General features: G+C 40.1%; 1 protein-coding gene across 4 annotated transcripts in view; it reads left to right on the forward strand.

The window, feature by feature from the left end:
• The window catches only part of ttc3 (tetratricopeptide repeat domain 3), a 115640-nt gene that overhangs the window by 72053 nt on the left and 17114 nt on the right, over positions 1–26473 (forward strand). For all 4 annotated transcript variants that reach the window (XM_087992505.1, XM_087992503.1, XM_087992502.1 and 1 more), the window contains exons 28-33: positions 6737–6819; positions 14097–14252; positions 15838–16777; positions 19882–19950; positions 22217–22366; positions 25203–25342. In XM_087992505.1, the coding sequence (XP_087848631.1) occupies positions 6737–6819; positions 14097–14252; positions 15838–16777; positions 19882–19950; positions 22217–22366; positions 25203–25342 (1538 nt within the window). The remainder of the gene's footprint in view (positions 1–6736; positions 6820–14096; positions 14253–15837; positions 16778–19881; positions 19951–22216; positions 22367–25202; positions 25343–26473) is intronic.

A 26473-nucleotide genomic window follows, 5' to 3' on the forward strand; every position in this document is an offset into this window, starting at 1 on the left:
TGATCTGTGAACTAATCTAAGCCCATCCCCCTACACTATCCCATCATCATCCATATGCTTATCCAAGGATTGTTTAAATCTCCCTAATGTGGCTGAGTTAACTACATTGGCAGGCAGGGCATTCCACGCCCTTACCACTGTCTGAGTAAAGAACCTGCCTCTGACATCTGTCTTAAATCTATCACTCCTTAATTTGCAGCTATGCCCCATCATACAAGCTTACGTCATCATTCTAGAAAAAAGATTTTCACTATCTACCTGATCCTCATCATCCTGTATGTCTCCATCAAATCCCCTCTTAGCCGCCGCCTTTCGAATGAGAACAGACCCAAGTCTCTCTGTCTTCCCTCATAAGCGCTTCCCTCCAGACACAATATACCAAGTGCAGCCGTGCTAGTGTTCTTGTATAGTTGCAGCATGACATTACGGCCCTGGAACTCAATCCCTCTACCAATAAAACCGAAATCACCATATGCCTTCTAAACGGCTTTATCAGTCTGGATGGCAACTTTCAGGGATCTATATACATGGGCTCCAAGATCCCTCTGCACATCCACATTACTAAGAATCTTTCCATTGACCCAGTATTCTGCTTTCTTGTTATTCTTCCCAAAGTGAATCACCTCATTTATCTGCATTGAACTCCATTTGCCACCTCTCAGCCAAATTCTGCAGTTTATCTAAATCCCCCTGCAACATTCTTCCACACTATCCACTACTCCACCGACTTCAGTGTCATCTGCAAGCTGACTAACCCATCCACTTATGCCTGTGTCCAAGTCATTTATAAAACTGATAAACAGCAGTGATCCCAAAGCAGATCCTTGTGGCACACCACTAATATCCAGACTCCAGGCTGAATATTTTCCATCAACCACCACTCGCTGCCTTATTACAGAACGCCAGTTTCTAATCCAAACTGCTAAATCACCCTCAATCCCATGTCTCTGCATTTTCTCCAACAGCCTACCATGTGGAACCTTATCAAAGGCTTTACTGAAGTCCACGTATACCTCGTCAACTGCCCTACCCTCATCTACATGCTTGGTCACCTTCTCAAAAACCTCAATGAGGTTTGTGAGACATGACCTATCCTTGACAAAACCATGTTGACTATCTGCAATCAAATTGTTGCTTGCTGGATGATCATAAATTCTATCTCTTATAATCCTTTCCAAACTTTTTCTGACAACGGATGTAAGGCTCACTGGTTTATAATTACCTGGGTCATCTCTACTGCCCTTTTTGAACAAGGGCACAACACTTACAATCCTCCAGTCCTGTGGTACTAACTCTGTAGACAATGATGACTCAAAGATCAAGACCGAAAGCTCCAACAACTCCTCTCTAGCTTCCCAGAGAATCCTCTGATAAATCCCATCCGGCCCAGGGGACTTGTCTACTTTCACTCCTTCTAGAATCGATAACGCCTTCTCCTTACTAACCTCAATCCTTTCTAATCTAATGTCCCATATCACATTCTTCTCCTCAATAATATTCTCCTTTTCCTGAGTGAAAACAGATGAGAAATATTCATTTAGCACCTCTCCGATCTCCTCAAGGTCCACACACAACTTTCCATTTCTGTATTTGACAGGCCCTATTTATAACCTGGTTATCCTTTTATTCCTCACATACCTATAGAAAGCTTTAGGGTTCTCCTTTATTCTACCTGCTAAACACTACTCATTTCCTCTCCTTGCTCTTCTTAACTCTCTCTCTAAATCCTTCCTATCTAATCTGTAACTTTCCATCGCCTCATCTGAACTATCTCGCCTCAATGTCACGTATGCCTCCTTCTTCCGCTTAACAAGGGATGCATTTTCTTTGGTAAACCACGGTTCGCTTACCTTATCACTTCTTCCCTGCCTGACAGGGACATACCTATCAAGGACATGCAATATCTGTTCCTTAAACCAGCTCCACGTTTCGAATGTCCCCATCTCCTGTATTTTGCTACCCATTCTATGCATCCTAAATCTTGCCTAATTGCATTATTATTGCCCTTCCCCCATCTATAGCTCTTGCCCTGTGGCATATACCTATCCCTTTCCCTCGATAAACCAAACGTAACCAAATTATGGTCACTCTCTCCAAAGTGCTCACCTACCACTAAATCAAACACTTGGCATGGTTCATTACCAAGCACCAGATTCAGTGTGGCCTCCCCGCTTGCCGGCCCTTCAACATACAGTGTCAGGAAACCTTCCTGCCCATATTGAACAAAACCTGATCCATCTGACATAGTAGAGTTACAGCATTTCCAGTCAATGTTGGGGAAGTTAAAGTCCCCCACATAATGACCACCCTGTTCCTTTCACTTCTACCCAGAATCGTTTTGCCAATCCTCTTTTCCACATCCCTGGAACTCTGCAGAGGCCTCTAAAAAAAAACGTCCAGCAGTGTGACCTCTCTTCTGTTTCTAACCTCAGCCCATACCACCTCAGTAGACGAGTCCTCATCAAACATTATTTCAGCCACCGTTATACTGTCCTTGACTAACAAGGCCACACTTCCCCTTCTCTTACCGCCTTACCTGTTCTTAATGAAAGATCTAAACCCTGGAACCTGCAGCATCCATTCCTGACACTGCTCTATCTATGTCTCTGAAATAGCCACCACATTGAAGTCCCAGGTATCTATCCATGCCTCAAGCTCACCTACCTTAATCTGGATACTTCTGGCATTGAAGTAGACACACTTCCCCTCATCACTTGCTGTACCATCTATTTTTGCTTTAGCCACATACTTCATGATAGTACCTTCACTTTTCTGTTCCAAATCATTAATATATGTAGGCCCAACATTGATTACTGTGGCACTCCACTAGTTGCAGTTCTGAAATGTCCCTCTTTTACTAACTCTGTTTTCTCTTAGACAGCCAATCCTCTATCCATGCTAATGTATTACCTCCAACACTATGGACTGTTATTAATTAGCCTAATGTGTGATACATTATTAAAAGCCTTCTGAAAATCCAAATTTATTATATCCAGGGTTTCTACTTCATCTATCCTGCTTGTTAGCTCCTCAGAGAATTCTATTAATTTGTCAGGCATGACCTACCCTTCATGAAGCCATGCTGATTCTGTTTGATCACACTATGTAATTCTAAATGCTCTGTTATAACATCCTTTGTCATAGACTCAAATATTTTCCCAATAAAAGGCATTAAGCAGCTGGCATATAATTACCTTTTTTGTCTCCTTTTTTTAAAGTAAATGTGTTATTACTGGCAGTTTTCCAATCCTCTGAGACTTTACCAGAATCTAAGGATTCCTGAAAGATTACTACCAAATACCTCCACTGTCTCTGTACATACTTTGTTTAATATCCCAGGTCTCAAGGATTTATTGGTCATTAGTCCCCATTAATTTCCCGAGCATTTCTTCTCTAGTAATATTGTAGTTATTTCCTGCCCACTCTTTGTCCAGTGTTATTCATCTCCTTTCAAATTGAAATGCTCCATCCACTGGCATTTTCTAGTACTTGCGAGAAGCAGCTTTTAATCTGTTGCCAGCTTACAAAATGCAGTATTCCATGTGAAATCCATGGGAGCTCATTTGCACCCAGGTAAACAACAAAACTGCAGATGCTAAAGCCCTTGCCAAAACCTTAAAAATCAAAGTTACGACATAAAATACAGATAGAGTCATAGAGTTGTAGAGCACGGAAACAGACGCTTTGGTCTAACTCATCCATGCTGACCAGAGATCCCAACCCAAACTAGTCCCACCTGCCAGCACCCAGCCCATATCCGTCCAAACCCTTCCTATTCATATACCCATCCAGATGCCTTTTAAATGTTGCAATTGTACTAGCCTCCACCACTTCCTCTGGCAGCTCATTTCATACACGTACCACATGGTGCGTGAAAAAATTGCCCATTAGATCTCTTTTATATCTTTCCCCTCTCACCCTAAACCTATAGAACATAAAACAAATACAATACAGCGCAGAACAGGCCTTTCGGTCCTCTATGTTGGGCCGACCTGTGAACTAATCTCAACCCATCCCCCTACACTATCCTATCATCACCCATGTGCTTATCTGAGGATTGTTTAATCTCCCCAATGTGGCTGAGTTAACTACATTGACAGGCAGGGCATTCCACGCCCTTACCACTCTGAGTAAAGAACCTTCCTCTGACATCTGTCTTAAATCTATCACCTCTCAATTTGTAGTTATGCCCCCTCATACAAGCTGACGTTATCATCCTAGAAAAAAGACTTTCACTATCTACCCTATCTAATCCACTGATCATCTTGTATGTCTCTATCAAATCCCCTCTTAGCCTTCTTCTTTCCAATGAGAACAGACCCAGGTCTCTCAGCCTTTCCTCATAAGAGCTTCCCTCCAGACCAGGCAACATCCTGGTAAATCTCCTCTGCACCATTTCCAATGCTTCCACATCCTTCCTGTAATGGAGCGATTAGAATTGCAAACAATATTCCAAGTGCGGCCACGCTAGCATGACGTTACGGCTCTGGAATTCAATCCGTCTACCAATAAAACTTAACACACCGTATGCCTTCTTAACAGCACTATCAACCTGGATGGCAACTTTCAGGAATGTATGTACATGGACTCCAAGATCCCTCTGCACATCCACACTACCAAGAATCTTTCCATTGACCCAGTATTCTGCCTTCCTGTTATTCTACCCAAAGTGAATCACCTCACATTTATCTGCATTGATCTCTTTTTGCCACCTCTCAGCCCAATTCTGCAGTTTATCCAAGTGCACCACCCGGTCCAGATAACTCAAAATTTATTGCACTTAGTTTCAGCCCTTCTGCTGGTAGATGTCAGATAAGCAGTCTGAGTTTTTGGAGACAATGGTGGGATCATTGAATATGATGTCATCAGCATGTATGTGGAATCTGATTTGAGATGATGTTGGCAAGAAGAAAGTTGTAGATGGGAAATGGAGAGGGACTCGGATAGATATTTGGGAAGTACCAGAGGTAATAGTGCTGGAATGTGGAAAGGAAACATAACAGGTAATTCTCTGACTATGATTAGATAAGACTTAGAACCAGGCAAGTGAAGTCTTACCTGGCTGAATGACAGTTGAATGGCGTTGGAGAAGAATGGTATAGTTATCCATGTTACAATCTGCAGACACATCCAGGAATGCCAGGAAAGGATTGTTTACTTTTGTCTCAATCAATGAAGATATAATTTTTTATTCTGTTAAGAGCCAGTTTACTTCATTAGTGGTATGGAAACCAGAACAGAGAGATTCGGATATAAAGTTCCAAAAAGATAAAAGTGGATTTCAGAGGCAATAATGTGTTGAAGAGATTTGGAGAGAAAAGGGAGATAGTTTGCAAGGGTGAAGGAGTGGATGGCGATAGATTTGAGGGCGCGGGAGCAGGACTTAAAGAAATTGAACCGTTAATAGTGTCAGTTATAAATGAGAACTGAATGACCTGTAATTTATTGGAAAGAGGGTCAAAAGAGGAGTAAGATCTCATGGACAGGCTCAGTTGCATGCCACATCTGATTAAGTCCCAGTCTCTTGGATTTAAGGAAGTGAAGTTGACGGTCATAATCTGGAACAGTAAGAGTGAGTAAGAATATAATGGTTTTAATATTACAGAAAGTTTGGGATGACTGGAGGTCAAAGGTAGATAATTTGGATTTTGCAAGTGCAATTGTAAGAAAATTAACAGTCTTTTCAGGGGTAACTCGAAATAGTGTGTTTACAGAAAAGGGGGGTGTTGATGAAGAGCAATGCAAGAGTCTCAAAAACACCTAAAGATGAGATTGAGTAACTGCTGTTGTAATGTAGTCGGTGGAATAATTTGGAAAAGATTCAAACCAAGATGTTTTTGTGTATCAAAATGCTGGGAATGGGTGAAAGAGAAATGGAGGTTGCTGTGGTTCTGAGCTAGTCCTGTTGTTTTGTGGACTATTGTACAGGCCTTGGTGAGGCCACACCTAGAATATTGTGTGCAGTTTTGGTCTCTTTTTCTGAGGAAGGATGGTATTGCTCACGAGGGAGTGCAGCAAAGGTTTACCAGGCTGATTCTGGGGATGGCGAGACTGATGCATGAGAGATTAACTAGGATAAGATTGTTTTCGCTGGAGTTCAGATGTATGTGAGAGGGGGATCTCATACAAACTTAAAATATTGTAACAGGACTAAATATCGTGGATGCTGGGAGGATGTTCCCGTTGGTGGGTGTGTCTAGAATCAAGGGTCACAGTCTGAGGATTAGGGTAAACATTTAAGACAGAGATGAGACATTTCTTCACCCAAAAAATGGTGAACCTGTAGAATTTATCACCACAGGAAGTAGTTGATACCAAGACATTGAATATATTCAAGAAGTGGCTAGATATAGCACTAGAGGTGAATGGGATCCAAGGTTATGGGGAGAATGCAGGATTAGGCTATTGAGTTGGATGATCAGCCATGATTGTGACAAATGGCAGAGGAAGCTCGAAGGGCTGAATGGCCTCCTCCTGCTCCTATCTTCTACGTTTTCAAATTGATCTGCTTTCATGACAAGATTTATGATATTATGATGCTTTCTGCCTAATATTCCATGAGAGAAAATTCCCATCAAAGATTCTTTAGGATTACGGAAAGGATTAAAATCCAAACTGTTCTACCCAGCCTTAAGCCATAATGAAACAAGATTACAAATACTCTTTTTGCTGTGTTTTTCATAACTGTGCAGACTCTAAACTTGTGTTTTTATTCACACTTAATTTTGCTTCTCAGCCTTTTCTCCTTCTGTCTGGGTCAGTCAGAACTGGAGCCCGTGAGGAGGATGATGATGAAATATTCTCCGATGATGGCATCTTGTAAGTATTCCCAGTAAAACAGCACACCTGCAAGTAAGAATAACAAAAATATGTTGCCAAAGTGCTTTGTCTTGCAGTAGTTTGGATAGTTTCAGAAATGCCAATTTTCAAATGGCCACATCAGTATACAATACAGGCAAGTAAACTAATTGGCGAAATGCTGCCAAGCAGAAAGCAAAGCTCCCAGGAATTCAGAAAAAGGCGTAAGGCTTGAAAATAATTCTGTTTGTTTGCAAAGAACAGTAGCAAACTTAAATGTTTCAAGCTCAAATGACTGCCTTAATTTGATTGTTAGAGTGACTATTAGCATATTTAGGATTGTTCAGCAAGTCCTTCACTTTGGCAGAATCACATCGAGCAATTAAATTTTATTTTGGGTTTATACCTGCAAGCTAGTTGTGTATGGTCTGTACTCTGTCACTATGATAGAATCAATAGCTTTGGCCAATCCGTCAATAATTGGGAGGTAGCCCATGACCCTTTTTTGCATTACCCTGGAGCTTGGGGAGTCTATTCTGCCCCATTGCATTCTTTTTGGCAATGCATCAGCTAATCAGTCGGCTTTCAAAACTGATCAGCGCCCTTTTCTCTTTTGATATAATTCTCATTTGAAATTTGGATTTCTTGACTTTGTCATGATGAATGCAAGAAGGAAGTTTTTGGTGACATGTCTCTCTTTTAAGCAATATTCATGTACAGTATTACTAAGTAAGAGAATTAGCTTAAGAGGAATATTGCCCCTCTTAGGTGTTCCTGGAAGTTTGAGGGAGTATCACCGAAGCATGCTTTATCTAAAGACAGGTTCACATAGCAACACTAAGCATTAAGATGTAAAGAAATATTTAGCTTAAAAAAAGCTGTAGCTTATAAATGGAATTAAATGGAAATGAATGAGTCAGATGTACTCCAATAAAATGAAGCAGTAAGGAAGTTCTGTTTTCTGACAATATAGATATACAGTTATTTAGGCAGCTTTTCATTGGTGTTGATAGTAATATACTTGTGGCTTCGCTTGAAGCTAAATTCCAGGAATTTTTAATTTTAAAAGAATTGTCACTTCTTTGATACACTTGGCTTTCTTTAGCCAAATAAGGCAGAAATAATGATGAAAATGGTTACTTAATTACTTGAGAAAGAATATGTGAATCTCAAAACAATTCTATTGAACCCTGCAGCAATATATAGATCCTCTGTTAACTTTATATGAAAATTATATTATTTCCCTGAAGTATTGCTTTTGTTGATTTCCTGCCAAAATAATAACTTTCAACTCAAGTACTGAAGTTAACTAATACGTTTCTGATAAATATGTGAACTTTTGTGAGCATGCTAAATTGTAATAAAATTGTTAACCTGCTCCTAACATCATCATTCTCTGAAATTTTTTATAATATGCCTGACTATTTTGTGTCCATTGTAATTAAACTTTAATGGTGCACAATCAAGGTTTGTTTCCTGCCCCAGCCACCCTCACATACCAAGGTTCCTAGTGAACTTTCTAGTACCTGATATAAGTGGGTGGGATTTATGTGTGAACCTTGAGTGAGTTGGCAGCCATATTTCTTACCTGGTAGAAATTGATAGTGGAAACTGATTGCCTTTTCCTAACCAGATGGCCCTGGAGTCAGTCTTAACAAATGCTAAATGTCCCAGCTTAGAATCATAGAGATCAACTAGGAGAAAGTGAGGACATTCCTGAAGAAGGGCTTAAGCCCGAAACGTTGATTCTGCTGCTCCTCGGATGCTGCCTCCCCTGCTGTGTTTTTCCAGCACCACACTTCTCAACAACTAGAGTCATAGAGATGTAGAGCACGGAAACAGACCCTTCGGTCAAACTCGTCCATGCCGACCCAATATCCCAACCCAATCTAGTCCCACCTGCCTGCACCTGGCCCAAATCCCTCCAAACCCTTCCTATGCATATACCCAGTCAGATGCCTTTTAAGTGTTGCAATTGTACTAGCCTCCACCACTTCCTCTGGCAGCTCATTCCATACACGTACCACCCTCTGTGTGAAAAAGATGCCTGTTAGGTATCTTTTATATCTTTCCCTTCTCACCCTAAACCTATGCCCTCTAGCTCTGGACTTCCCTACCCCAGGAAAAAAAGCTTTGTCTATTTATCCTATCACGCCCCTCATGATTTTATAAACCTCTATAAGGTCACCCCTCAGCCTCCAATGCTCCAGGGAAAACAGCCCCAGCCTATTCAACTTCTCCCTATAGCTCAAATCCTCCATTCCTGGCAACATTTTGAGTCACTGAACCATTACCTTTCCTGGTCTGAGAATCAGACCCTGTCATGCTACTGGACATCTAACCACATGGCAGGGTAGGTTTGTCTTTTTATAAAGAGTTTGTTTTTACTGCTGTAAATAAATCGTTTGTTGTGATTAAACTTAATTGGTATTTTGGTACCAAAAATGCCTCATAATGCAGTACTGTATGTGAATGTTTTATCAATATTCCCACATGCTGTGATTTTCTGGAATTCTGTAGTATTTCAAGAACCAATTTCTGCAGCAAGAAAAAACGTATACTGTGAATCAGATTTGTTCCTGATTGGAGGTGTTCCAATTTCAGTAAATAGTTCAAATGAATTATTGACTTTTTAATTAAATTAAACATTTAAAGTTGTTTTAAAATAGCTTGTTGAGCTCCATGCATAAGATCAGTGAACTTCATTATTTGATTGGGGGGAAAAAAGGAAGATGGTAAGATGGTTTAATGATTTTTTGTCTTTGTCAGCCCATTGGTATAACACCTTATTTATTGCACCACCTTTATTGGATTACATCAGATCCTTATTTCCCTTTAATTCTATAAGATATTGGAGCAGAATTAGGCCATTTGGTCTATCATGTCTGATCTGCCATTCAGTCATGCCTGACATTTTCTCGACCCCATTCTCCTGCCTTTAATCCTTGATCTCCCCTAACTGTTATGGTTGGAATTGTATCTGGCACACATGAAGATGGTTGTGGGTTTTGGAGGTTAATCACCTCAGCTCCAGGACATCTCTGCAGGAGTTCCTCAGGGTGGTGTCATAGGCCCAACCATCTTCAGCTGCTTCATCAATGATCTTCCATCTATCATAAGGTGAGTGGGGATGTTCGCCAATGATTGCATCATGTTCAGCGCCATCCCTAACTCCTCAGATACTGAAGCGGTCCATGTTCAAATGCAATGCGATCTGAACAATACATAGACTTGGGCTCACAAATGACAAGTAACATTCACACCCTACAAATGCAAAGCAATGACAATGACAGACAATATAACCACTGCACCTTGATATTCAATTATGTTCCCAATTACTGACAACAATATCAATGTCCTTGGGGGTAACAATGACCAGAAACTCAAATGGACTCTCCACATAAATGCAGTGGCTATGGCAGCAAGTCAGAAGCTAGGAATACTGTGGTGAGTAACTCCCCTCCTGACTTCCTCTAGCCTGTCCATAAATCAGGAGTTTGATGGAATATTCCACATTGGTAAGTAGAGTTAGATTACATGGGATCTAGGGAGAACTCTCCAATTGGATACAAAATTGACGGTAGTTGACAGAGGGTAGTGGTAGAGGATCGTTGCTGAGATTAGAGGCATGTGACCAGCAGTGTGCAACAGGAATTGGTACAGGGTCCACTGTTGTTCGTCATTTCTGTAAATGATTTGGATGAGTATATATGACATATGCTGAGTAAGTTTGCAGATGACACTGAAATTGGTGGTATAGAAGACAGTGAAGAAAGTTATCTAAGGGTATAACGGGACCTTGATGAACTAGGCCAGTTGGCTGAGGCAGGGCAGATGGAGTTTAATTTAGATAAATGCAAGGTATTGCATTTTGGTTTGGCAAACCAGGACTTACACAGTTAATAGTAGAGCCGTGGGGAGTGTTGTCGAACAGAGAGATCTAGGGGTTCAGGTACATAGTTCCTTGAAAATAGCGTCACAGATAGACAGGGTGGTGAAGATGGCATTTGGCATGCTTGCCTTCATCGATCAGAGCATTGTTTACAGGAGTTGGGGGCATTATGTTGCGGTTGTACAAGACATTGTGAAGGCCACATTTGGAGTACTGGGTACAATTCTGGTCACCCTGCTAAAGGATGTTATTGCAACTCTGAAGGGTGCAAAAATAGATTTACAAAGATGTTACCGAGACTAGAAGATTTGAGTTATAAAAAGAGGCTGATATCCTCCAGGGAAAGAATTCCCAGCCTAGGAGGCTGAGAGGTGACCTTACAAAGGCTCATAAAATCATGAGGGGCATAGATAGGGTGAATAGTTTAGATCTTTTCCCCAGGGCAGGGGAGTCCAGCACTGGAGGGCATAGGTTTAAGGTGAGAGAATAAAGATTTAAAAAGGGCCTGAGGAGCAACTTTTTCACACAGAGAGTGGTGCGTGTATAGAATGAGCTGCCAGAGGAGGTAGTATAGGTGGTGCAGTTACATTTAAAAGAAATTTGGATATGGATAAGAAAGGTTCAGAGGGGTATGGACCAAATGCAGGCAAATGGGACTAGTTCAGTTTAGGAGAACTGGTTGGCTTTAATGGGTTGGGCTGAAGGGCATCTTTCCGTGCTGTATGACTATGATTTGCCTGGATGGGTGCAGTTGCAACAATGCTTATGAAGCTTGACGACATCGAGGATAAAGCCTGCTTGATTGGCACCATATCCACAAGATGCACTGCAGAAATTCACCAAAGATTCTTATACAACACTTTCCAAAGACACTGTTATGGACCAGGCCAGAGCACCTCAAAACATTTCAAGAAAGTAGCCCAGACCCTAACCTTTCTCGTTGTTTTAAGCAGGTGTAATGTGGATATTCCAGGAGGGATGCAGCTGGTCAAACCACTTAGCTCTGAACAAAACAGAGAATTTATCTACAAGATTACCAAATAAAACACAAACAAAAGAAAATAGAATACAGAATAACTTAACCTATCCGAGAACCCAGCAAATTCTACCAACTTAATGATGCTGTTCCCAATATTTGCAACAATCCCCATAAACACCCCATGGCACAAAAGGTAAAATCAAACACAGGGTCTTACAGGAGAGAGGTCAGAGCGGGAGGATCAGCATGGACCTGCTTCTTTGGGTCCAGCAGCTTCACAACACGGCCTGACTACTTTCAGTGAATAGCCAGACAGGTAAACATCAAATCAGACAGAGAAAAGCTGAGCTGGGAGAATTGGCCACATTCCATTCATTTTTTATTTGAAACTTGGAAGCCTTTTACCCAAGGCAGTATCTGGTAGCTCCAATCAAAGTGACCCTCAAAACCCTTCAAACTTAGACTTTTTGGAACCTATGTTTTTATGACCTGAAATTAAACCAAGGGCAACATAAGCTTGTTAAAGAAGCAGTATCATCACACCCACGACCACTTACATCTAAAAGGAAAAAGCCAGCAGATACATGGGCACTCCATCACTTGCAAGTTCATCTCTAAGTTACTTACCTCCTGACTTGGAAATATATCGCTATTCCTTCATTGTCACTGGGTCAAAATCCTGGAATTCCCTCCCTAAGGGCATTGTGGGTCGACCTACAGCACAAGGGCTACAGCAGTTCAAGACAGTAGCTCACCACCACTTTCTCAAGGGCATCTAGGGATGGCAATAAATACTGGCCAGCCAAACGATGAATGATTTTTTAAAAAATCAATAACCTATCTATCTCTGTCTTAAATACACTCAATGACTTGGCCTCTACAGCCTTCTGCGGCAATGAGTTCTGCAGATTCACCATCCTCTGGTGGAAGAAATTTCTTCTCATCTCAGTTCTAAAGGGTCATCCCTTCATTCTGAGGTTGTGCCCATGGCTCCTAGTCTCTCCTGCTATTGGGAATGTCTTCTCCATGTCCATTCTATCCAGGCCTGTAAGTACTTTTAAGATTCAATCAGATTCCCTCCTCATTCTTCTAAACTCCATCAAGCACAGACCCACAGTCTTCAACTGTAGAATCCCTACAGTGTGGACACAGGCCCTTCAGCCCAACCAGTCCACACTGAACCTCTGAAGAGTAACCCACTCAGACCCATCCCCCTACATTTACCCTTGACTAATTCACCTAACCTATACATCCCTGAACACTGGGACAATTTAGCATGGCCAATTCACGTATCCTGCACATCTTTGGATTGTGAGAGGAAGCTGGAGCACCCAGAGGAAACCCACGCAGACACTGGGAGAACGTGCAAACTCTGCACAGACAGTTACTCGAGGGTGGAATTGACACGGATTCTTGGCACTGTGAGGCAGCAGTGCTAACCACTGAGCCACCATACCACCCATTCCTTATATGACAAGCTCTTCATTGCTGGGATTATTCTTCTGAACCTTCTCTGGACTGCCTCCAAGGACAACACATCCTTCGTTAGATATGGAGCCCAAACATCTCTCAGAATTCCAAATGCAGTCTGACCGGAGCCTTGTACCACCTCAGCAGTACATCCCTGCTCTTACATTTTAGCCCTCATGAAATGAATGCTCGCATTACACTTGCTTTGCTAACTGCCAAATGAACCTGTCTGTTAATCTTAAGGGAATTCAAAACTAGACTCCTTTTGTACTTCAGCTTTCCAAATCCTTTCTTGTTTTAAAAAATAGCCAATACCTCTTCTTCTTACCAAACTGCATAACCTCACATTTTCCCACATTGTATTTCATCTGCCACTTCTCTTCCCATTCATATAGCCTGCCCACATCCTTCTCCAGTCTCCTGCTTCCTCAACACTGCTTATCACTCCACCTACCTTTGTGTCATTCCATTTAAAAGGTATAGCAATTGTTTTGGATAGATGTTCTTTGACAATGAAATCCATGGTCATAAGATGAAAAAAAATAAGGATTCAATGATCCTTGGTTCCATTGCGATTCAGTGTTTTCAGTGCAATTGGAGTGGAAAAGACTAATTTTGGAAGGAAATAAAACAGGAAAACCTCATACCAGGAAAACAGCTCAACTTTTATTGAGTTTCTGTGAGATTATAGTGTGTGCCAACTACTGTGTTCTTAATTCATCAGCTGAAATAACTCATACCAGCACTACTTAATTGTTATTTAGCTTATAAATATTGTTTCCAGCTGGCTTGAAGTTAGAAGGGAAAAATAAAATGATGCATTTCAGGTGGGTATAATATAGAAATTGAAGCTATTACATTTGCAGAATTGAATGTGAAACCATTAAAATATCTTACTAAGATTTTATTGACCGTGTATCTGATGTATTAATCTGTTTTGGTGATTCTCTTCTATAGTACACAAATGAGCTCTGCAGTTCCTTTTACGGTACCAGAACACCTTCGTGTTCAGCTTGAGAATTTTGAAGATAGTTACGATTCTCAAGTATATGGCAATCATTACCAGCGGGTCCTAGACAATAATCCAGACCCAACACGTGAAAGCCTGTATGAGTAAGTATGGATTTATATTATTCCCTGGATGGAGCAAGAAGCAAAATGACACAAATAGTGTAGTCACCTATGCTGTGTTTCTAAAATCCACTAATATTCTTTGTATTAATACCATAATTAAGCATCATTTAGCATAATTTTGAGTCAAACTTTTTTTTATTAATTGTATTATTTTAGATTGCAGTGCTGTTGAGCACCCATTTTATGCTTGAGTTTAGCCTTGCAAATAGATGCAGTGTTCATATCAGTTAGCGAGTTTTGAGAAGATTTGTAGCTCAGGTTGAGGTTCAGGATGTAAATTTGCTCACTGAGCTGGAAGGTTCATTTTCATATGGTTCATCGCCATACTAGGTAACATCATCAGTGAAGCACTGGTGTTAGTGACCCGCTTTCTATTTATATGTTTAGGTGATGCTATTGAGATATATTCTTGTGTTTTGCATTTTCTAAGCCAGACTTTCCTAGTAGTTCAGTGGAAAAGCAGCAGGTGACTTCACCCTGCATGCTGGAGACTTTCTCATTCTGAGTCTGGAATCACATGTCGGCACAACTCATTAAGGATAGCCGATTTCCTTTCAAAAAGGATGTTAGTGAACCTGATGGGTTTTAATGACAATCGTCAGTGGTTACCTAGTCCTAGGGGATAAACTCTTCTTATTCCAGACTTTTAATATTCAGTTTGAAATTTCCATCCATATATCACCATCTGCCATGGTGGGATTTGAACGTATGCACCCAGAATTTTAAACTGGAATTCTGGCTTGCTAGTCCAGTGACATTACCACTATGTCATCACCTCCCCTCAAGCTACTTTGGTGAGTTAGTGGAAAGCAGCCATCACGAATGAAACTATTCCCAGCATGACACCACATATTCAGGATAAATGATCTGTAATTTGTTGTTTAAAGTTATACAAGACTAATTTATTTTTATCACAGTATTTTGAATTGTGCAATTGTAAACCAGCATTCCAAGAGAAGTAGTTAGAGTCATTGAGTCATAGAGATGTACAGCATGGAAACAGACAAGTAGCAGTAAACGATTCTTCATCAGTAACCTCTGTGATACTGTAACATCAGCTGTTAAATTGAGCCTGCGCACAACAGGATGTTCAGTGAATCAAGACACTGCAGCAATCTGCCCTTTCTTTTTCAATTCATTCTTAGGCCATAACCTAAACAGGATGCACTTGCACTATTTTAGGTTATCCAGTTTGCTCATTGGATATCGATTAAATTAAATGGGTCGCCATTTGAAAAAAATTTATTATAACTGTATTTAAATTATAGTGATGCATAAAATGGTGAAAGAAAACATAAAATGCTGATTTTTTAAAATAGAAAATGCTAGCAATGTACAATAGATCGGTTGATAGTCAAATGCGAAAAGAAATGTTTTAAATTGGGCTGGGTTCGGATGGAGTATCCCTGAAATATTACCCTACATTTTGGTTATTGACTTGTTTTTATTATTAATTCATGTCTCTTGTACTAGTATTTAACCAATATCAATGTTTCTGGTTTAAAATTACTGAGAGGTTTTTTTTCCACCCTGCTTTCAACTCCCCATTCTTATTTTTTCCTAGTTACTTTGCTCAAATTCTGAATGAACATGGTCCAATGGAAATTGATAACCCGATGTTAGTTGGAGAATTCGAAAACTTCCCACCAGAGGCCCAAGAGCTGGTGCGAAAGACAGGTGGCTTGAAATCATTCCTTATGGAATCACTGCGATTTGTGGTGATTAACAATCTGATAGGACTGATGAAGCATGCAGTACAATTGAAGAGCTTGGCTATAAATGAAAAAGCAGCAGCAAGAGGCGCTGAAGAATCCGAGATTAACTCAGATGAAGTTTCTAATGAAAGCCTACGTCCAATGGCTCATCTCAACCCCACCGCTAAGGAATTTAAACCTGTGTCTTTTCATCAATCATCTTTATCATGTCCATCAGTTACAAGTTCACTAAGTGAAATACAAAACCCTAATCAGCATATACATTATGATACTGAAGTACAAATTAATCTTTCAACAGATAATATGTATATGAATATTAATCCATATTCTGATGCAAGACCAGATATTCATAGCTCAGATATGAGCTTATTGAATCATAATTCGGTGACTAGCAATTCACTCACTGATCATTACTTAAACGCTCCTGCTGCTCAATCATCTTCTAATCCAACATTCTGCAATGATGTATCATCCACTCATATACCTTCTGATATACCACAAGCAATCCCTAATTTTTCAAATCTATCTTTTACTAATTATAATTATCAGTTTAATTCTCTCAATTCTGATGGAGGATGTAACCCCATGGCAAATGAAATGGAACATATGAGACTGTCATCTAGTGCTAATACAACAGTAATGGGTGCACTTGAAGAAATGCCTCAGAGCAATTTTAAACATGAAGATACTAATGGTGCATCAAGCAAAATAAACAGCAGCGAGCCTGATACAAGTTACAATAAGCATGAAATTAAACGAGGTCCATTGCTAAGGACTATTGCAGTACAGGTAAGGATAATTATGTGTAGATTTCATTGTTGGTAATTGTAACTGTTAGTTCTGCATGCTTTCTGTGAACCATAATTCAGTCTTCATTAAAGGAGGAGTTGGGAGTAAGGAAATAAACATCCCAGTTATTTAACATCAGATTCAGAGATGGTAAATCAAGTTTCTGAGGAAAACCAAACCTGAAGTAGCTAGTTGAGTTTTTGTTAGAGGCTTTAATTTTTTTTAAGGTATTAAGTCCAGGGATAAAATCATTATAGAACGTAACTTGGCATTCCAAAATAGTCAATTCATTATAATGGAACAGAAATCAAATGTTATCACATCAATGTAACTTTATAGCCAGCATTTTCTGTATGGTTACATGGGAAGGAAAGAACTGGCTGAGTATTTATCATCACCTCTATCATGTCCATCAGTTACAAGTTCATTAAGTGAAATTAAGTATTTACATTGTACTGCACTAGGAATTAATATTTCAACAATAATATGTAAATCATTGGATATTAATCCATACTCTGATGCAAGACCTGGCCAACATATGTCATGGCTCGATAAACTTCACTGATTTCATTGGGACCAGATCCTTTGATGTGGTGAGAGGACGAGTGGGAGATTAAGTGGGGGTGAGGAGCGGTAGAAAGAGTTAGAAGATGTGTTTTGAAGTGCCCAAATTTAAAAGAAACTGCAGCTAAAGAAAGGAACATAGTAAGGAATTTTAATGTAACTGGGAATTAAATGATGGACAAACAGCAATTTAGATTTGACACTAAATGCAAACTTCTCTGGGTCACCATAAGAATGTCATAAATGAAACAGGCGGGGGAGTGATGGTAGGGGTTGTAAGATAAAACAATTGAAAATATAATACAGAAAAAAAATTAACTAGGAGACTGTTCTTTATTTGGTATACATTGATCAGTTCTGATCACTGTGAGGCAAGAAATATATTACTACTTTAGTTATTTGCACAGAAAAGAAGCAAGACTGGCTGCCAATTTAAAAGGACCTTTTAACCCAAATAGCGCATGTTTCCAAACAAACGACAAAAGAATGTTTGTCTTTAAAAATATTTTTAAAATATGTGTAGATCAGCTTGTTTCATGATGGCGGTTTCTTATTTTCACACATTAAGAGTGAGATAATATTTTCTCTGCACAATAAGAAGGCCACATGCTACTTGGAGAAATAGTTTCTAAACGTAGGAGATAATTTGAGGAACCAGACATATCATTAAATATCATTTCATGTATACAGAAATAGAATTGCAAAGGAGTAATAAGTTTGTTTACAGTTGGCAGGCTGTGCTCTGAGGATTTTGGGTTTCATATTATGAACAGGGCATAGAGTTACTGGAGAGGGAAAAATATTTACTGGAAAGGAACCAAAACAGAAGTCATACCTATCAGGAAAGTTGTTAAATGAAGTGCAGCTCTTTTCTCTAGAGGCCTTTAAGATTATGAAAGGATTAGATTGGATAGCCGTTAAAAAGATATATCTCTTGCAGGTAAAACCGGGACAAGGATCACAAATGTAAGATGGTCACTAATAGATCTAATAAGGAATTCAGAAGAGAATTATTTAGTCAGTGGTTAGAATGTGGATCTTGTTACCATAAGGCTGTTTACACGTATTTAAGGCAAACTAGGTAAATACAAGGTAGATGGGAACTGAGAAGATAATATTGATAATGTTAGGTAAGACAGGATGAGTTGGGACTCTGTGGAGCATAAACACAGGTATGGATCTATGGGCTGATTTCCCTGTTTAAGTGCCATAGATTGTTATGATCTCAGTTGATAATAATACTGGGCAAGTAAGATTCCACAATGAAATCTGGCTTGACAGATCTACATTTTGTTTTTGTAATTGTTTACCATGTTTGTTAGTCACCAAACACATTCACCTGAGTCTGCCAGGACTCACGTTTATTGCATAAAGGAGAAAAAGAAACAAAATATATAAGTCAATTTGAAAAGATCTTAACATAAACGGCAAACCTATAGATTCAATCTATTTTCCAACAATATATTTTACAGATACTCAGTCCCAGAGAAATGTAACTTCTTTCTCAACACTTTAATTTCCTTCTTTACTGACTCCTTGCAGTTCTCCTCCTTCGCCAGCCGAACGAGTTTTAAGACTTCTTTCCAGTTATAATGGCATTAACCACCTTTCAGTTCTGACAACCAGAAAACATATACAACGTCTCTCAAATGAAGATTCTACAAACCTAACAAATTGTTCTTCTCAACTGATAACCTGATTCTTCTGCGGTTAAACTGATATTCTGCTAACATGAAACTGAAATTTGATTCTTCTGAACTGAACTCAGACTAAAACCACCAGTAGCCCATGGACTCAGTAGTGTAAATACTTTATCAATTAACACCACAGTTATATACAGAAATACTTACTAAATCCTATTAATGCTTCATTGGAAATGATATATTTAGGTCACTTTTCCAAATGACATGCTGACTTTAAATGGAAACAGCTGCTTTATGGTGACACAGTGACTCAGTGGTTAGCACTCCTGCCTCACACTGTCAGGGACCCAGGTTTGATTCCACCCTCATCCGACTGTCTGTGTGGAGTTTGCACGTTCTCTCCATGTCTGCGTGGATTTTCCTCACGATGCTCCGGTTTCCTCCCACAGTTGAAAGATGTGCAGGTTAAGTGTATTAGGGTTACAGGATAGGTTAGGGGTGTGGATCTGGAAAGGGCTGCTTTTCAGACAATCGGTGTGGACTCGATAAGCCGAAGGATCTGCTTCCACATTGTAGGGATTCTGTGATTCACAGGACTGAAACCAAAACCCATCTGCCTATATTGTAAAAGTCCAAATTCCCAAATGATAATACAGGAAAATATTGTAAATATTTACCACAAAATACTTTGTAATTATTGCCAAAACTGAGATGAACCTGGTCACAGAGATTAAATGTACTAGAGAGGATGCAGTAAATTAGGAAATGCTGTGCTGATGCAAATTTTGAGGAAAGTTAAAAGTTTCACAGTTTTGGGGAAAAAGAAATGAACGATCTTCCACTAGCATTTATGTATTGGGTGCTTAATTTTGAAAATATTTGTCTTGTTTATTGTAGGCTCATCAGGAATCTTTATGTAATACCAACATCAATACTGATCCTTTACAGCCATTTGAAAATCAACAGGTAAGCGATGAAAGAAAACATTTAGAACATAGAACAATACAGCACAGAACAGGCCCTTCGGCCCACGATGTTGTGCCGAACATTTGTCCTAGCTTAAGCACCCATCCATGTACCTATCCAATTGCCGCTTAAAGGTCACCAAAGATTCTGACTCTACCACTCCCACAGGCAGCGCATCCTGATAAATCTTCTCTGCACCCTCTCCAAAGCTTCCACATCTTTCCTAAAGTGAGGCGACCAGAACTGCACACGTACTCCAAATGTGGCCTAACCAAAGTCCTGTACAGTTGCAACATCACTTCACGACTCTTGAATTCAATCCCTCTGCTAATGAACGCTAATACACCATAGGCCTTCTTACAAGCTCTATCCACCTGAGTGGCAACTTTCAAAGATCTATGAACATAGACCCCAAGATCCCGCTGTTCCTCCACCTCACTAAGAACCCTACCGTTAACCCTGTATTCCGCATTCTTATTTGTCTTTCCAAAATGGACAACCTCACACTTGGCAGGGTTGAACTCCATCTGCCACTCCTCAGCCCAGCTCTGCATCATATCTAAGTCTCTTTGCAGCCGACAACAGCCCTCCTCACTATCCACAACTCCACCAATCTTCGTATCATCTGCAAATTTACTGACCCACCCTTCAACTCCCTCATCCAAGTCATTAATAAAAATTACAAACAGCAGAGGACCCAGAACTGATCCCTGCGGAACTCCACTTGTAACTGGGCTCCAGGCTGAATATTTGCCATCTACTACCACTCTCTGACTTCGACCGGTTAGCCAGTTTTCTATCCAATTGGCCAAATTTCCCTCTATCCCATGCCTCCTGACTTTCCGCATTTGCGTTTATGTACTTGGTTTCACATTGTTGGGTGATTTCCCAACACATCTTATGACTAATACATTCATTTTTGATCATGGTTGCCAGTTTGCACACAACATGATCTCACAAACAAAGCAATAAGATAAATGACCAGATAACCTAGTCTGCACGTTCTCCCCGTGTCTGCGTGGGTTTCCTCCGGGTGCTCCGGTTTCCTCCCACCATCCAAACATGTGCAGGGTCAGGTGAATTGGCCATGCTAAATTGCCTGTAGTGTTAGGTAAGGGGTAAATGTAGGGGTATGGGTGGGTTTCGCTTCGGCGGGTCGGTGTGGACTTGTTGGGCCAAAGGGCCTGTTTCCACACTGTAATCTAATCTAAAATCTAATAACCTGTGTTGCTGATATTAGTTGAGGACTAAATATTAGAAGAACTTCCCTTCTTTTCAAGTGGTTGAAAAAGATATTTTGTTTGGTGTGTTTTCATATTGTCTAAAGAGTAATGTCTCCGTCATGACTCTGTCATACAGAGATACCAGCATGAATTATGTGCTCAGGTTTTATGGTTAGGCTCCATCACAACTAATGCTCCTGAGCTTTTGCCATAAAATAATAGTATAGAGTTATGAAGGTGTAAGGGGTACTGTACTTTTAAGAGAGTTGGCAACCAGCAGAACTACCCGATGCAGCAACAAGTGTTCTGAGTAAGGTAACAATGTAACATTTGGTCGAACTGCTAGATTAGCTGGGTTGCCTGGCCAATCAGTTTAAATTATACCCCAAAATACCAATCTCCAATCAAGTTTGAATTTAGTATATTGACAATATTAAAAAAAACAATGAAACAATCCAATATTTTGGGGTAGAAGACTGGGAAAAGACTGGAACAATTGGAGGAGAACTGCCAAAAGACCAACAGATACAGGCTGCGAGTAAGATCTCTCTGTGAGGAGGAGTCTGGAGAAGGAGTTTGCACAGAGGGAAAAAAACGTCAACACCGACCTGGAGGGCACATCTACAGAGGAAGATAAAAAGAGAAAATTTGATAGCTGGCTGGATTTTAAATTTGAATTTTTGGTAAACCTTACTCAGGGGGGTTATCGGACTAGTATTATAGAAGGGGAAAGTAAAAGATAGGTTAGAGAAAGGTTGTTAGTTAATTATTCTGTTATACTTTAAGAAATAACGTTGTTACGTTTTACTTTAACTAGCTCTTGGCCTCTCGAATTTTCACAGATTGCTGCACAGGATAAATCTTTTCTGTGTTACTAGTTTAAATTGAGCAGGAGGATTTACCCTGTGTCGGAACAATAGCGGCAGTAACATAAAGTGCAGTGCACTTCCTATGGAGGACAAAATTTTAATGTTATATTCTGTGAACTTAAACTGATTTGATATCAGTAAAACTAATACATTGTTGCTTGGTCTAATCAATAGGGTGATATTTTGAGAATTGAGAAAGAGCATCATGTTCTGCAGAAACAACTGCAAGAAGCAGAAGAAAAATATGATCAGCTTGCAAACCGAAGCAGAGATGAAATTACTGCACTTGAAGAAAAGATGTCTGAATTAGTAAAGCGAAATGAGGTACCTGCAAAATTTTCCCATATGAAATATTATTTTCAAGCTCAAATTTGCAGCCACTTCATTATAAACTCTTAAGTACAAATTTATACCAGGAAATTGGTGATATAGTGGGCAGTGAAGAAGCTTACCTCAGAGTACAGTTGCACCGTGATCAGATGGGCCAATGGACTGAGGAGTAGCAGATAGACTTTAATTTAACTAAATATGAGGTGTTGCATTTTGTTAAGGCAAACCAGGATAGGACTTGCACAGTTAATGGTTGGGCCTTAGGATGTGTTGCTAACCAAAAAGACCTAGGGGTGCAGGAGCATAGTTCCTTGAAGGTGGAGTCACAGGTATGTAGGGTGGTAAAGCAGGCATTTGGCACATTTGCCTTCATTGGTCAGTGCATGGATTATAGGAGTTAGGACATCATGTACAGCTGCACAGTACATTGGTGAAGCCACTTTTGAAATACTGTGTTCAGTTCTGGTCGCCCTGCTATAGGAAAGATGTTGTTAATCTTGAAACAATTCAGAAAAGATTGACAAGGATGTTGCTAGGATTGGAGGGTTTGAGCTATAGGGAGAAGCTGAATAGGCTGAGCTTTTTCCCCTTGAGTGTCAGAGTGTGGGCGGCACGGTGGCACAGTGGTTAGCACTGCTGCCTTGCAGCGCCAGAGACCCGGGTTCAATTCCCGCCTCAGGCGACTGACTGTGTGGAGTTTGCACGTTCTCCCCGTGTCTGCGTGGGTTTCCTCCAGCTGCTCCGGTTTCCTCCCACAGTCCAAAAGATGTGCAGGTAAGGTGAATTGGCCATGCTAAATTGCCCGTAGTGTTAGGTAAGGGGTAAATGTAGGGGTATGGGTGGGTTGCGCTTCGGCGGGGCGGTGTGGACTTGTTGGGCTGAAGGGCCTGTTTCCATACTGTAAGTAATCTAATCTAATCTAATCAAAGCTGAGGTGTGACCTTCTAGATGTTTATAAAATCATGAGGGGCATGTAAATAGACAAGGTCTTTTTCCCAAGGTAGTGAGTCCAAAACTAAAGGGCAGAGGTTTAAGGTGAGAGGGGAAAGATTTAAAAGGGACCTGAGGGACAACTTTTTTATGCAGATGGTGGTGCATGTACGGAATGAGCTGCCAGAGGTGGTGGTTGAGGCAGCTAAAATTGTCATTTAAAAGGCATCTCAAAAATTGGCAGAGATGTATAATGGGCTGAAATTTGCTATCATTTGCTTTACAGTAACATTTTGCATCTATGCCAATTTTTTTATTTCTAATAAAGTCAAAGGAAATAACAAATTATTAGAAATTTAAATAGGCTTTTGATTTGCTATCACTCATTGTACACTGTCAGCTCCATGAGTGGTCGGCTAATAAATTATTTTAAAAGTCTTGTAAGTAGAATGAACTACCTGTATATGGATGTAAGTTTGCTAACTGAGCTGAAAGGTTCGTTTTCAGATGTTTCATTACCATACTAGGTAACATCATCAGTAAGCCTCCGGTGAAGCATTGATGGTATGTGTGTTTAGGGTTCCTTGGATTGATGTTGTCACTTCCTGTGGTGATGTCACTTCCTGTTGTTTTTTTCAGGGGGTGATAAATGGGATCCAAGTCAATGAGATTGGTGATAGAGTTCCAGTTGGATTGCATGCTTCTAGGAATTCTTGCGCATGTCTCTGTTTGGCTTGTCCCAAATGGATGTGTTGTCCCAATAGAAGTGGTGTCCTTCCTCATCTGTATATAAGGATACTAGTGAGAGTGGGTCATGTGTTTTTGTGGCTAGTTGATGTTCATGTGTCCTGGTGGCAAGCTTTATGCCTGTTTGTCCAATTGTTGTTTGTTACAGTTCTTGCAAGGTCCTTTGCAAATGACATTAGTTTTGCTTGTTATCTGTATAGGGTCTTTCAAGTTCATTAGTTGCTGTTTTAGTGTGTTGGTGGGTTTGTGGGCTACCTTGATGCCAAGAGGTCTAGCAGTCTGGCAATCATTTCCGAGACGTCTTTGGTGCAGTACCCAATGAACACAATCTGCCAACTTTACAGCAACAAACCCAAACAAGCAGACAAAATGCGTCCAGAAGCCCTAGCCACTCTCCCCTATATCAAAGAGATCTCGGAAATGACTGCCAAACTACTCACACCTCTTGACACCATGGAAACCAACAAACCCACCAACACACTAAAACAGCAACTAAAGAACTTGAAAGACCCTATACAGACAAAAAGCAAAACTAATGTCATTTACAAAATACCATGCAAGAACTGTAACAAACACTACATTGGACAAACAAGCAGAAAACTAGCCACCAGGATCCATGAACTGGCCACAAAAAGACCCACTCTCACTAGCATCTTTACATACATATGAAGAAGGACACCACTTCGACTGGGACAACGCATCCATCGTAGGACAATCCCAACAGAGACATGCGTGAGAATTCCAAGAAGCATGGCATTCCAACTGAAACTCGATCGACAAGCACATTGACTTGGATCCCATCTACCATCCCCTGAGAAAAAGAATAGGAAATGACATCACCATGGGAAATTACATCACCACAGGAAATGACAACACCAACCCAAAGAAACCTAAACATATAAATAAAAAGCAGGCCATGCCATCAGTGCTTCACCAGAGGCTCACTGATGATGATACCTCATATGGTGGGGAAACATCTGAAAACAAACCTTCCAGCTCAGTGAGCGAACTTACATTCAGAAACTCAATCTGAGCTACAAATCTCAAAACTCCCTACCTGTATATGTCACTTTTGCTGTAATACTTTCCATCAATTTAAGTAAACACTCGGAAGCATTTTGGAAATAAACTCCTTTTTTATGCCTCTCTGCAGTTACTAAAATCTGAGCTTGACTTGTTACGCCAAGACTTGGAAAGTGAAATCAAGAAGAGTCAACAAGAAAAGCGAGAAAATAATGATAACTTAAAAATACTCAAATCAAAAGTTAAATCACTTGCTGATTTAAATCAAATGTAAGTAAAATTTGGATTAAGAATTTACACAGTTTAAATAACTACCAGTCTTTAGTTGACATATAAACTGCCTGATTTATCTGTATGTGAATAAACCAAATACACGTTTGAAAGAAAATTTCTTATTGCAATGGAAAAGCCCCTCTTTTTGCAGCCCTGGAATTTTCTAAATCAGGGTATCCTGTTTATTTTGTCATGCATGCATTTAGACTAATATGTTTTCAAGTTGACTTTTAAAAAAAAAACTTCCCAAGGGTAATGTCCTGGACACAACCATCTTCGCCTGCTTCATCAATGAAGTGGAGCTGTTGGCTGATGATTATACAATTTGCATCAGTATTCAAGATTTCACAGATATCAAAGCAGTACCATGTCCAAAAGCAGCAAGACCTGGTCAATATCCTGGCTTAGATTGACAAATAACAAGTAACTTCTGCACCACGCTAGTGTCAAGCAGTGACCATCTCCAACAAGATAGAATCTGAGGAAGGGTCATTGGATCCAAAATATTAAATCTGATTTCACTCTACAGATGCTGCTAGACCTGCTAAACTTGTCCAACAATTTTTGTTTTTGTTTCTGATTTACAGCGTCAGCAAGTCTTTTGGTTTTTATTTGAGAGAATCTAACCATTGACCCTTGACATTCAATGGCAATATCATAGCTTAATCCCTATCTACAACCGGGGTGTTACTACTCACCAGAAACTGAATTGGTTTAGCCATATAAATAGGGAGTTATAAGAGGTTAGAGTTTCTGAGACAAATAACCCACTTCCTAGCTCCTTAAAATCCATCTACCATCTTAAAGACACGTCGAGTGTGGTAGAATACTCGCTACTTACCTGGATGGGTACAGCTCCATCAACACTCTAGGCTTGACAACATCAAGGACAAAGAAGCCCCTTTGATTGACACCACCTCCACAAACATTCACTCACTCCATCACTGACGCTCAGTAGCAGCAGTGTGTACCATCTACAGGGTGCACTTCAGAAATGCACCAAGGTTCCAAACCCACAACCACTGCCATCTAGAAGGACTAGGACTGCAAATATATGGGAATTACTCCACCTGCAAGTTTCCCTCCAAACCATTTGCTGTCCTGACTTAGAAATATATTACCATTCCT

This window comes from Chiloscyllium plagiosum, unplaced genomic scaffold (genome assembly GCF_037043375.1).
Source record: "Chiloscyllium plagiosum isolate Xiang-an unplaced genomic scaffold, Cpla_swu_hap1 HiC_scaffold_12, whole genome shotgun sequence".
In the NCBI taxonomy this organism is placed as follows: domain Eukaryota; kingdom Metazoa; phylum Chordata; class Chondrichthyes; order Orectolobiformes; family Hemiscylliidae; genus Chiloscyllium; species Chiloscyllium plagiosum.